The following is a 12,553-nucleotide window of genomic DNA, read 5'->3' on the forward strand; positions in this document are numbered from 1 at the left end:
CGTAATCATTATCTCGTGTCAGATACTATCTATTCTTTTAGAAGAAGGCCGATATCCCGAATGCACCGATCGCTTCCGGTCCGCAATAGCGTCCAGTCATAGGGCGTATCCCCGACTCCCAAGCACGCGACTAATGCGTGCGAGACGCCCATAATCGCCGCCTGACGCGAGTACCTTCCAAAAATTAGATGATAATTTGACGTATGTTTCTACGTACGAACGTATGCGTACGTACAATTTGCATATGCAACGCAAAAAAGGTTTATCGCGATTGAATTGTAGGCAATTTGAGCGATCCCCTTCACCAGCGGCGATCGCAGCGCCGCAGCGGCGGCGATTCGAAGGTGGAAGAAGCGCAGCAGCGGAGCGGTCAGAAGTTGGCCGAAGTTGCCAAGTTGGTGCGTACTGCGTGGAGCGAAGCGAGTGGCGACGTGAACGTGAAACGGTGACTCAGTCGGACAGTAGAGTAAAGAGTGAGACGCGCGGTGGTCGGCTGGTGTACCGGTGATAATAAATTTATCGGTGTCCGAGTTTCACGGGGAAATTAGTGAAAAAGTGTGGGACCATAACCGCGTCCAATATGTTCAGCTGGCTGAATCGCGAGGACAACGGCAAGGCGGAGCTCTTCGAGAACGTGACCGAGGGTCTGAAGAAGATCTACAGGTCGAAGCTGCTGCCCCTCGAGCAGCATTACCAGTTCCACGATTTCCACTCGCCGCAGCTCGACGATCCTGACTTCGACGCGAAGCCGATGATCCTGCTGGTCGGTCAGTACTCGACGGGGAAAACGACGTTCATAAAGTACCTCCTGGAGCGAGACTTCCCGGGGATCCGGATCGGCCCCGAGCCGACTACCGACCGGTTCATAGCCGTCATGTACGATGAAAAGGAGGGCGTGATTCCCGGTAACGCCTTGGTCGTCGATCCCAACAAGCAGTTCCGACCCCTCTCAAAGTTTGGGAACGCCTTCCTCAACCGGTTCCAATGCTCGACGGTTGCCTCCCCGGTTCTCAAGGGTATATCCATCGTCGACACCCCTGGTATTCTGTCCGGTGAAAAGCAGCGCGTAGACAGAGGCTACGACTTCACCGGGGTGCTCGAGTGGTTCGCAGAGCGTGTCGACAGGATCATCCTACTCTTCGATGCCCACAAGCTGGACATCTCCGACGAGTTCAGGAGGTCCATCGAGGCTCTGCGGGGCCACGATGATAAGATTAGAATCGTACTAAACAAGGCTGATATGATCGATCATCAGCAGCTCATGCGGGTCTACGGGGCACTTATGTGGTCCCTTGGCAAGGTTCTGCAGACACCTGAAGTCGCCAGGGTCTATATCGGCTCCTTCTGGGACCAGCCGCTTAGATACGATGTCAATCGCAGGTAAGGTTATGCTCGATGTAGGTTCTTGGGTTCAATCGAATCCAGGATCAGTTGTTTAAAGCATGCTGTAGATGTTTGTTCGAACAGCTGATGACTCACTGTCAGATTAAAGTTTGAAATGTTGCAAATGCATTTTTAGAAGAGCTTTAACTGAAATTCAGTAAACTGTTATACAACATCAAAAAGCTCATATTTTATGCATTCAATTCCTCGAAAGTTATCTTGTAGATACAGAACAATGTTTTTATATCAACATTTTATTACGTCAATAATACTAAGTTTAGAATAGTAACTTGCTTGATGTTTAGAATTGTTCAAAATTGGATTTCACCAGCAGTTTGTTCAAATCAAAATTGTTTTTATGGAGACTGGGCACTTGTTTAAACTGCTAGCCTTGCGGCTACCAAGTCAAATACCAGGATTCCTCTAAATGGGGCAATGTTAGTTTATAACTATTGCAGTTTGATTTTACTAAGTTTTATGTCCAGATCTTTGCATTAACATCGGAGATGTGTCATCGATCCGTCGTGTCACACTTTACTCGATCGATAATACTAATAGCTGTCCTATATAAAATACAGTATTTTATAATTGCTCAGTGGAATGAAATCTCGATGAGATATGATTATGAAAAAATAAGATACAAAAAAGAATTGATCACCCCACGTTTTCAAGGTTTGATCGAATACTCCAGAGAATATTATACAGTAACGCACAATGGCAGTTGTGCAGCTGTTTCAGCAGTTCAAATCAATATCTTCACTTGTAACACGCGTGTTTTTAAAACAACTGAAAAAGTGCAACTCATGCGAGCAATACATTCTATGGTAGCTTAAGTCAAAGTTACGACTCTTGAAGTCCTTCGGGTTAAGCTGATTGTTTAATTGAAGTTTCATGGTGTCTAGTTATCTTAGGAGTGAAATTATAACATTCAGACATCGTCAAAACTTGCTCATTCAAAAGTTGGTAAAATATTGAATTTCGGCTCTCAAAACTTTGATAAAGTAAAGGAATATCAAATCTTGCTCCTTTGGCCCCATGGCTTACTCTGTCCAGTTAGGGGGAAAAATTTAACCATTGACCTTGTCTAGGTCATCAGCCAATTGGGCTTCCGGAGAATTAGTTACCCACGTTGTTATAATGTATGATTAATTTCACTCCCAAAATTCAATAGACCGCTAATTTACTGTCCCAAACTTCAATTGACAGAGACGAATTGAGTACGGACTAACTATTTTGGTCCTTCATCCCCTCTGTGATTAAATGACGCTTGGTGTTTCATATTAAATTTTTGAAAAGGTTCGTGGTTCATCTGGCTGACACACTTCCTCTCCAATTCATTCTTCTATTGTTCTCAGTGTTATCTTTTACCTAAATCAAAAAAAAATAATCATCATGAGCATTTGCATAGAAAAATTTTGTTGCATTTCCAGAAAAATTTGTCGAATTTTCGTGTCAATATAAAAAAAAAGGAAAGAATATGCAATAAATTAGTCATGATCACAATTGTTACAGTTTGTTGAATTATATCTGAGCAAGTACAGCTTGATGTAGGTTTACGAACACCCTTGTTTTGGCGCTATCCGTAAATTAGTATATACCGGGTAATTTCCTTGAAACGTAATACTGCGTTATATCTAACATCAGGCTGTGCCTTGTTTGTGTGTCATGGTCTGATTGCCAACGAATGATCGACAAATGTTTCATTGTGCTTGAAGTATATAACTGCATATTGCTGCTATTTTTAATAGATAATTCTATCACTGTTCCGACACTGAAATCGAATTCTGGATGTTTGTAAAATGTGTAAACTTTGAAGATTCGCTATCTGATCAAGTGCTTGTGTAAAAAATATAATTGACTCGTTAAAGTAAATACAAAATCTTCATTTTTATGTCCAATTCAACTTATGGTATGTTCCATAGAAATTATAAAAATGTTTAGGAATTTTATCGTGATTTTTGTTCTTGAATTTTTATCACATTATTTTTACCCACAATCCGAGATACGATTTATTAATGTATGTATGTTGTACTTTTATTTTTACTTGCGGTTTAAAGACCTGCTCACTTGCGAGGCATGTATAGTTATTGAAGCTTGGTCCATTAGGGATTTAGCAACATGGCACGTATATCCAAAATTCATTACATTGTGCTGTTTTATAAGGTCAATCGTGTGGCATAAACTAGTTGAGAAGTATTGAAAAAACTGATGTATTCCATATTGATACTATCCCGAGAAATAGAAATGCAGAAATATTCTGTCATCATTGATGGTCTATTGCCTCTATTCAACAGTTTCATTGTCAGCTTGACTAACAATATTATATCTCCACTTTCTACTTCATTGATAACAATATAGGTGAGATAACTGACGTTATTATTACTAGAGCTCAAGTGACGTCGATCTATTTAGAAAATATGAAGCATCATTTCAAGCCTATGATGAAGGAATTATTGTATTAGATGCAATTAAAAACGCTTAGCTGCCAATCACTAATTTCCTGTTTATGCTGTTAAGGATTATTTAATATTGCTGCTGTATAACTGTCTGCAATGTGTGTTTATACTACTAATTGTAAAAAAATTATTACAAAGCAGACTTCTGAGTATCGTTGATTCATATACTTGAAGAATCAAATAAAGTTTAAATCTTATTACTTTCTCCAGGCTTTTTGAAGACGAGGAACAAGATCTGTTCAAAGATATGCAATCGTTGCCCAGGAATGCTGCGCTTAGAAAACTTAATGACCTAATCAAACGTGCTCGCCTAGCTAAGGTGAGAAATTAACAATGAAGAAAACCTCTAATCTATGCGGGACCTTGGTCATGATAAAAATAGACAGTGACTGTCATCTTTCTCTCCATATATCGGCTAAACGACAAATTATAATCGTACTTTCCTATTTCGTTTTTTCTTACTTCTTAACATTACTTGCATGTATTTATTTGTAATAATATCTAGATATTCTTCTTATTGTTAGCTATCTCAGCTTGATGCTCACTTTCTTTTAATGTTTTTATTCAAACATGGATCTTCCGCTCATTATGACATTGAAACTAGAATGTCGGATAAGTTTTTACCGTAATACATGACCTGAGTATAGTACAGAACATTTGAATAGTGAAATCAATACTCTTACTCGAGACAAGGATTGTCGTACACGTTTATTATTGAATGTTCAATTATCTCAAGAATGTATAAGTTCCAGTCACTTGTCGCTAATGGTTGACAAGTTTCTTTTGCACCGATATATACAAATGCGAAACAAAAAAAAAAAAAGAACAACAAAACTACATGAATTGCTCCACTCTCAAATGAATACTAATAATTTCGAAATTATCACAGGTTCACGCTTACATCATTAGTGCATTGCGAAAAGACATGCCCTCAATGTTTGGAAAAGATGGAAAAAAGAAGGATCTTATTAAAAATTTGGGTCAAGTTTATGACCAGATACAAAGGGAGCATCAAATATCTCCCGGTGATTTTCCAGATTTGAAAAAAATGCAGGAATCTCTGGCTCATCACGATTTCACAAAATTCCATCCACTTAAACCTAGACTACTGGAAATTGTGGACAAAATGCTTGCCGAGGATATCGCTAAGCTTATGGCTATGATTCCTCACGAAGAAATGGCCACCTCCACAGAACCAATGATCAAGGGTGAGAAAACACATTTATCGATTATTACATATTGCACACTTAGTATTTGGTGTAAAAGAAATGGAAAAGAAAGCAGATTGATCGAACATGCGATCAGCAATTAATTGTAACTGAAGAAAACAATGTTAAAATAGCAATCGTCGCTGTTAATTTTTCAAAGTATTTGCATCTATCGAAAGAATCAGTCTCTCAAATGTGGATGAATTGTTTTTATTTTATTTGTGTTGGTTTTTCAATTTTCTATTTTTATCTTTATAACAGTAATGCTCAACTTGATGAGAAATTGTACACGCCTGAATTTATCAACTCTTGAATTTTCGACCAGAAATAACAACTGAATAATCTATGAAGTTTGTTCCATGTAATATTTACACTTGACTGCGTATCAAAGAATTTGTCACATTCTAAGAAAATTATTCATCAGCCAATGATAGCCGTAATAAATGACAAATAGCAGTTAATCTGATTCATGAATTATGATTGTAAACTGATACAAATTTTTTTTGTCTTTAATTTTTTTATTGGTTATCAATCACGTCACTTGCATACATCAATTCAGTGCAATTTCATTTCATAAAGCAGACAGTATTTACGTCTATCATTCGGAATCTTAGGGGACTTTAGAACCCAGCGATGCGTGCAGCGAGACATTCAGACATGGATTTACATCGCATTTATAAAACTTGCCAATGCGTCTGAGCAAACAATTGACAATACTATCAGTGTTCTATATATTCGTTATATCTGGGCTGATCGAGTTTGTTAAATGCACTGCCCATATTTACTCTCTTTTTCTCTCAATCATCGATTATTCTCTTGTAATGCCAATGCAAGAAGATCAGAGATCTACTTTTATTTCCAATTCTCTTCTCTTCAGATGCACATTCGCTCTCGTATTTTATTTATTGTGTTATATAGACTTTGAGAGAACGATCATTATGCAATTGATTCGTTTCACTAAGTTACAGTTTTTGAATGCATGCTTGCTTACTTTCAGGTGGTGCCTTTGAGGGAGTAGAGGATCAGGTCAGTCCGTTTGGTTACAAGAGAGGCGAAGGTATCGATGCTGGTGCCGGCGAACCAGAATGGATCGTTAATAAGGAACGTTATAAGTGGGACTCGATGTTTGACAGTCTTGGTCCCATGGATGGGAAAATTACCGGAGCTGGTGAGTTTGTGAATTGATATTCTATACATTATTTTTTCAATAATTTCTAGAGATTTCAATCGTGCTTGTCTTGATACAAGTGGATGCTTAGATATTGACATTCAATCGTTTATCAGTCGTTGCATGATTATCAATACATTATCGAGTGGCAAATAAGTCATGTGAGTGGATAAAATGCGCAATGTATGGGATTCCGATTAGTTTATTACAAATATCTTCAAAGAGTAATACTCAATCGGCTCTGATAAGCTCGTATCTTTTATACAGACTTTGAACATCATTATAAGTAACTGATGAAAATTATTATACTTTTTCATTGCTCGGTACCAAAGTCACGACCTGATTTCGAAGTCTTACTTTTCTAGACTGTTGATTGTTACGTATATCCACTTTGTTTCAGCTGCTAAATCGGAGATGGTTAAATCCAAGCTGCCAAACAGCGTTCTAGGAAAGATTTGGAAGCTTTCTGACATCGACCAGGATGGTTTACTGGATGCGGATGAATTTGCACTTGCGATGCACCTAATCAATGTCAAAATAGATGGTCACGATATACCTTCGGAACTTCCGGATCATCTGGTGCCCCCTTCGAAACGTAACTTATGAATGTGACGGATGTGTGTGATGTAGGTTGTTCCAGCCACGCGCACTTTGACACAGCTAGACCAATCAATTCCATTTTTTTTCTTCACATCACAGTTAAAACTGATAAGGATCATTTACACCTTTCAAGTGAACATGATAAATTACGAGGGCATACATTATATGTAATACATTCTATCGACATTATTGTAAATGCAATACTAGACTTCATGGCGATACAAGTGTCGGTCTCCTTTTGCATCTATAAAGAAAAACGTTCATACATTTTTTTTTCCGCTCTTTTGTTACGATAGTGAAAGTAACGATATGCTGACCATGATCGTGAGACGTGTTTGCGACAGACGTATGAGAGTTTCTTTGTTAACTAGGCCACTTCTTTTGCTGATCACTTGCACTAACTTTTTTTTTGAATCTCACAAGTTGTAACACTAACTATTTGGGATTATTTGTGAAGTTTTCTCACACGCAACCGTTCTCAAGAAGCACTTTCTTTTTAATTTAGTCGGTATCCCGTAAAGACGCGTAAAAATGCAGGAGTGGTCAATGTTAAATTTGTACCGATTGTAAGAAAGTTCCGTGCTTATTTCATGCAAGTTGTACTGGTTCGTACTATCGCTCTAGTGCTTTACTGTGCTTACTTGAATGTGATGAAAGACAATTTAAAAAACGTAACTAAAAAGACTACCATGTGCCCACTGGTAAATCGAAAAAAGGAAAAGAAAAGAAAAACTTTTTCAACGCAGTAAAAAACTTATTTTTATAACTCGGTAAATAAACTGTAGGAAATTCATGAACTACAAGGATTCTGAAAATATGACGTGTAATCAGTGATTTTTTTTAGATATAAATACTACCGTTGACTACGTATTATATTTTACTGCACCCAATCCATACTGTCCGGCGAATTTTGATCCTCCACAGATTTCTAGTGAAATTCAAGTACTGAGAGGCAAGTGTGATGTTTAAATTGTCAAAAAATAACCAAATTGATCATTTTTGTCAAAAATCACTGAATCCACGCTGCAACATTTTTTCAGACAATGTTGTAAAGATTCGATAGAGATTCATTGAAACATTAAACAAAGCATAATTGATGATAATATTAAACTAAATGTATGTAACCATTATAAATGATACAAGTGTCCATTTGCTTGCGCATGTTCCTTTATCACGTAAGGCTATGAATGATTTGACAAATTAATTGAATCACCCGACTGTTATGCAAGCCCAGGGCACAATGTTGAATTACATGCGCTAGAAATTAGACTGTTTTCTTACCGATCGCACATTGGTCGATTTTTACACCAACAAATAATGAATACGATTTAATCTGATCTGTATTCGTATTAACAGCTTACGACCAGTTTATACATGTATATACCTACATTCATGAATACATAATATATATACGATGTATAGTAATTATATTATAACACTTATTATCCACTTGCAAAATTTTAGTTAATAATTTCCCGTTTCGTGTTAATTATCTATATAACATTTGTATCCTGAACTATTATCAATGAAATTATTTAACTTGACAACAAATATTTATACATATATACATATTATACGTATATATAAAAAAAGAAAAATGCAAAAAGAAAAACGTACCTACTGTAAATATTGGGATTGGATTTGAATGACAATAGGCGTTTATTGTTTGTAAATAATAATCATTCCCAAGACATGTATACCTATCTTTGATGTTAATTAATTATGTATAAAAAATCATCGCCGGAAACCTAATTGAGACAAATAAGCTACGTTTACACTTATTTATTACTGATTGCACCGAGATTTGCTGCAGACTCATCAAAAATAAAATACCAACAATTGAAAATGAAAAACAGCTTCAATGCATAATAATAATAATACAATTTTCGATCACAATTTTCCTTAGCACTGCCTTTATGTAACGCATTTACAATGTGATATGTATATTTTTCTATGTGATTGAAAGCAGAAAAGTAATTCAGATAATTTACTATAAAACTACAAAATAATAAACAAATAAATTGAATAATAATGATTAATAATAATATCAAATAATAATAATATTAATTTCCATACTGGATTACCAAAGAACTGATCAACATTTACTTTGTGCAATTAGTGTGCTTAAAATAAGTATTTAATATGAAATTGTTATTATTATTATTTTCTTTTTTTTTCTTAATTATAAATATCCATGGTGTGGCAGTATGCATGCGTGAAAATGTACATTATTGTATACGATATAGTTGCAATCACAATGTCTCGAACGAAGTTTACTGTCTGCGGAATTACCATCGTCTCGGAAATACTATACGAGAACAAATTTTAATACTTCTATTGTAAATTAATTTATAGAAATTATAGCAAATACAATAAATTATATTGAATAACTCATACTATTATACTATTTTCCATTCGTTCGATGTGTACATAGTTTATATAAAATGTTCGAATATCAAACTTTAACGGCTATGGAAGTGTCAAGATACCCTATGAAGCACTACAAGAATATATTAATCTTATGGACTGCGTGATTTTTAAGGACAGCAAAGTGACAGTTATAGTAGTTTTTGAGTGACGACTCGAAAGTTAAAGGATAGCCGAATTTTATATATCCAATGGGCTTAGCCTTAGTTATTTTTTGAACGAAAAATCTTTCGTCTCAGAATCGATTTGTGATTTTGTACGACACTTTCTTGACTAATTGAATCCTCAGGAACGCACAAAACGCACCGATTTACGAAGGAAAGACCAGCGGCGGAAAAATATCAAAAACACGGCTTCTGGTTTTTTGGCTCTAACTTCTGATATAACGCTCGCAGCGCTTTGGGACTGCGCCCAATCAATTTCTCTCGCAAAATTACGTCGGAATAGTGCGCGAAAGAATTTATTTCAGCGCTTTCCAAAATCGCGAAAATTTTCGCCAAAAATACAAAGGGGTGAGCCTTGCTGTTTTTTGGGGCGAAAAACTTTTAGTCCCCGATTCGATTTGTATGACCCTTTACTGACCAATTGGACCCCCTGGAACTCAGAAAACGCAGCGAAAAGAGCGTGGGACCAACAGAAGAGACAGTACGAAGAAAAGAGCACCAGCTGAAAAATGTCAAAAACTCAGGTCATCTTTTTTTGGCTGCAACTTTTAATGCGTCAATCGCAGCGTGTTGGGACTGCGCCCAATCGATTTCTTTCGCAAAATTACGTCGGAATAGTGCATGCAAGAATCTATTCCAGCACTTTTTAAATATTAATCCTCACGTAATATTTTTGATGTGTTCTGATACTGAAAATATTTATTGCTATCCAGGTACAACCCGAGGTGGTTATCGGTGGTTGTTCGAGGTGTTTGGCGATTGTTGGAGGTGGCATTTCGGTGGACGAGGAGGAGGACGAACTGAACTGAGTCTCAAAGCCCTGTTGACATGAAAGCAGCTATCCGATGGAAATTATAGTTTATAGTTTACACAGCCCATTGCATGATATTTCGTTATAAATACATATGTTTCAATGTATTTAGGAATAATTTATCAAATATACAGAGGTCATGTGCAAACAATAAATGAATTGATTCGACCGCAGTTTGATGTATTCATTAGAGCTTTAACAATAAATTTAAGCTCTGTTGCTTCTTTTATTTTATTATGGATAGTCAAAAACATTTCCGACTAATCGTGCTGTGGAAGCATGGGGATTGAACCAAAGGTAGCAAAAAATTAGAAACAGTGTATGTAGGGTACGGGTATTTTTCTAATAATGCAAATAGAATAGAATACCACGCCTTGCGAATTAGCTTTCCAGTCAGAGATGAATGATGAATTTTAAGGACTGCATTATCGTTGTTGAATACTCTACGCCTCATGGGAAACGAAAATCTGTAACGATCAAATTGATGCACCGGATCATCGTCGACTTTAACTTTTGAAATGTCCTACCATTTTCGAACACCTCCTACCTCCCCCTGCCACCTCCGACCATCAATGGCCACTTTCGACCACCCCCTATCACCTTCTGCCAGCGCCGACCACCTCCTAACATTTCCGAACACCTCCAACCATCCTATTTAGCTATATTACCAGATTAGCTATGATATGAAAAGAGAAGAATTATTCATTTCGAAATGGAATTCTATTCGACGCGCGCTCGATGTATTCCATAACATTAGTATTCATAATTATTCCAACAACTTTTCATTTGCTCTCTCGATCTTGAATTTTCATAGGCATAGAATCGAAACGTTGTTTTAGCTGGTCGCAAGTGAAGTATCTGCGTTGGGTAGAGGAGCAGAATTGTTTTTCTAAAAGTATTCGGATGGAAAAAAATTCAGAGTAACTGTAATACATCACGGATGCGCTAATTTTGAACGAGATGAAATGGATGCTTCGTACATGAGACGATATTTAACGCTGCGTAGTGGTTTAAAGACCTAGAAAGGTGATAGGGAGAGAAAGAACGGCGCTTCTTAACACTTCGAGTGTATTTTAACACACATTTGAAAGATACGAGCGAAATTTTTCATCATCCAACTGTCGCAGAACGGCAGCGTTATTAGCCGACCCGTTCACTGAAGAATATATCTTCAGTCAACGGCTGACCATCGAAGGGCCTGGCCGCTTGAGTCTGGAATCGGCAGGAGAGATAAAGTGTGTATTTCTTGTATGAAATGTGAAAGCTAAAATCATTATACATCATATCATATCATCATACCTCATACATCATACATCATACATCGTACATCATACATCATCATACATAGTATCAAAGTTCGAAACCATAGTTTGGATGTCGGACGTTCAGAAAGTGACGTCACCAATTCAAAATCAGCTAGCCGAATTTCTCAGTCTGGAAACAACCGCGCAGTAGAGCGGACGCATGAGAGTCGCGCTCCGCAAATTTCGAGTACCGGGTTCTCAACCTCCCGGATCCCGCGCTTCGGGTCCGCTACGCGGTGAAACTCGACTTCCAGGATAAGCGCTCCGTGGTTCCTGGTTCATGTTTACAATAAATTATTTCAATTCGTTTTTCGCGCAACCCCAAATTCGGTAGCTGTCAGTCCGCTAATAAAATTTCTCGACTTCCAGGATAAGCGCTCCGTGGTTCCTGGTTCATGTTTACAATAAATTATTTCAATTCGTTTTTCGCGCAACCCCAAATTCGGTAGCTGTCAGTCCGCTAATAAAATTTCTCGACTTCCAGGATAAGCGCTCCGTGGTTCCTGGTTCATGTTTACAATAAATTATTTCAATTCGTTTTTCGCGCAACCCCAAATTCGGTAGCTGTCAGTCCGCTAATAAAATTTCTCGACTTCCAGGATAAGCGCTCCGTGGTTCCTGGTTCATGTTTACAATAAATTATTTCAATTCGTTTTTCGCGCAACCCCAAATTCGGTAGCTGTCAGTCCGCTAATAAAATTTCTCGACTTCCAGGATAAGCGCTCCGTGGTTCCTGGTTCATGTTTACAATAAATTATTTCAATTCGTTTTTCGCGCAACCCCAAATTCGGTAGCTGTCAGTCCGCTAATAAAATTTCTCGACTTCCAGGATAAGCGCTCCGTGGTTCCTGGTTCATGTTTACAATAAATTATTTCAATTCGTTTTTCGCGCAACCCCAAATTCGGTAGCTGTCAGTCCGCTAATAAAATTTCTCGACTTCCAGGATAAGCGCTCCGTGGTTCCTGGTTCATGTTTACAATAAATTATTTCAATTCGTTTTTCGCGCAACCCCAAATTCGGTAGCTGTCAGT

General features: G+C 37.4%; 1 protein-coding gene across 1 annotated transcript; it reads left to right on the plus strand.

The window, feature by feature from the left end:
- Nucleotides 1–367: 367 nt before the first annotated feature.
- On the plus strand, nucleotides 368–9,209 carry LOC124217529 (putative achaete scute target 1). Its single transcript, XM_046623300.1, has 5 exons — nucleotides 368–1,380; nucleotides 4,050–4,158; nucleotides 4,729–5,047; nucleotides 6,045–6,215; nucleotides 6,616–9,209. The coding sequence occupies exons 1-5, from the start codon at nucleotides 581–583 to the stop codon at nucleotides 6,819–6,821; spliced, it is 1,605 nt and encodes a 534-aa protein (XP_046479256.1). The 5' UTR covers nucleotides 368–580; the 3' UTR covers nucleotides 6,822–9,209.
- The last annotated feature ends 3,344 nt before the right edge of the window (nucleotides 9,210–12,553 follow it).

This window comes from Neodiprion pinetum, chromosome 4 (assembly GCF_021155775.2).
Source record: "Neodiprion pinetum isolate iyNeoPine1 chromosome 4, iyNeoPine1.2, whole genome shotgun sequence".
Classification (NCBI taxonomy): domain Eukaryota; kingdom Metazoa; phylum Arthropoda; class Insecta; order Hymenoptera; family Diprionidae; genus Neodiprion; species Neodiprion pinetum.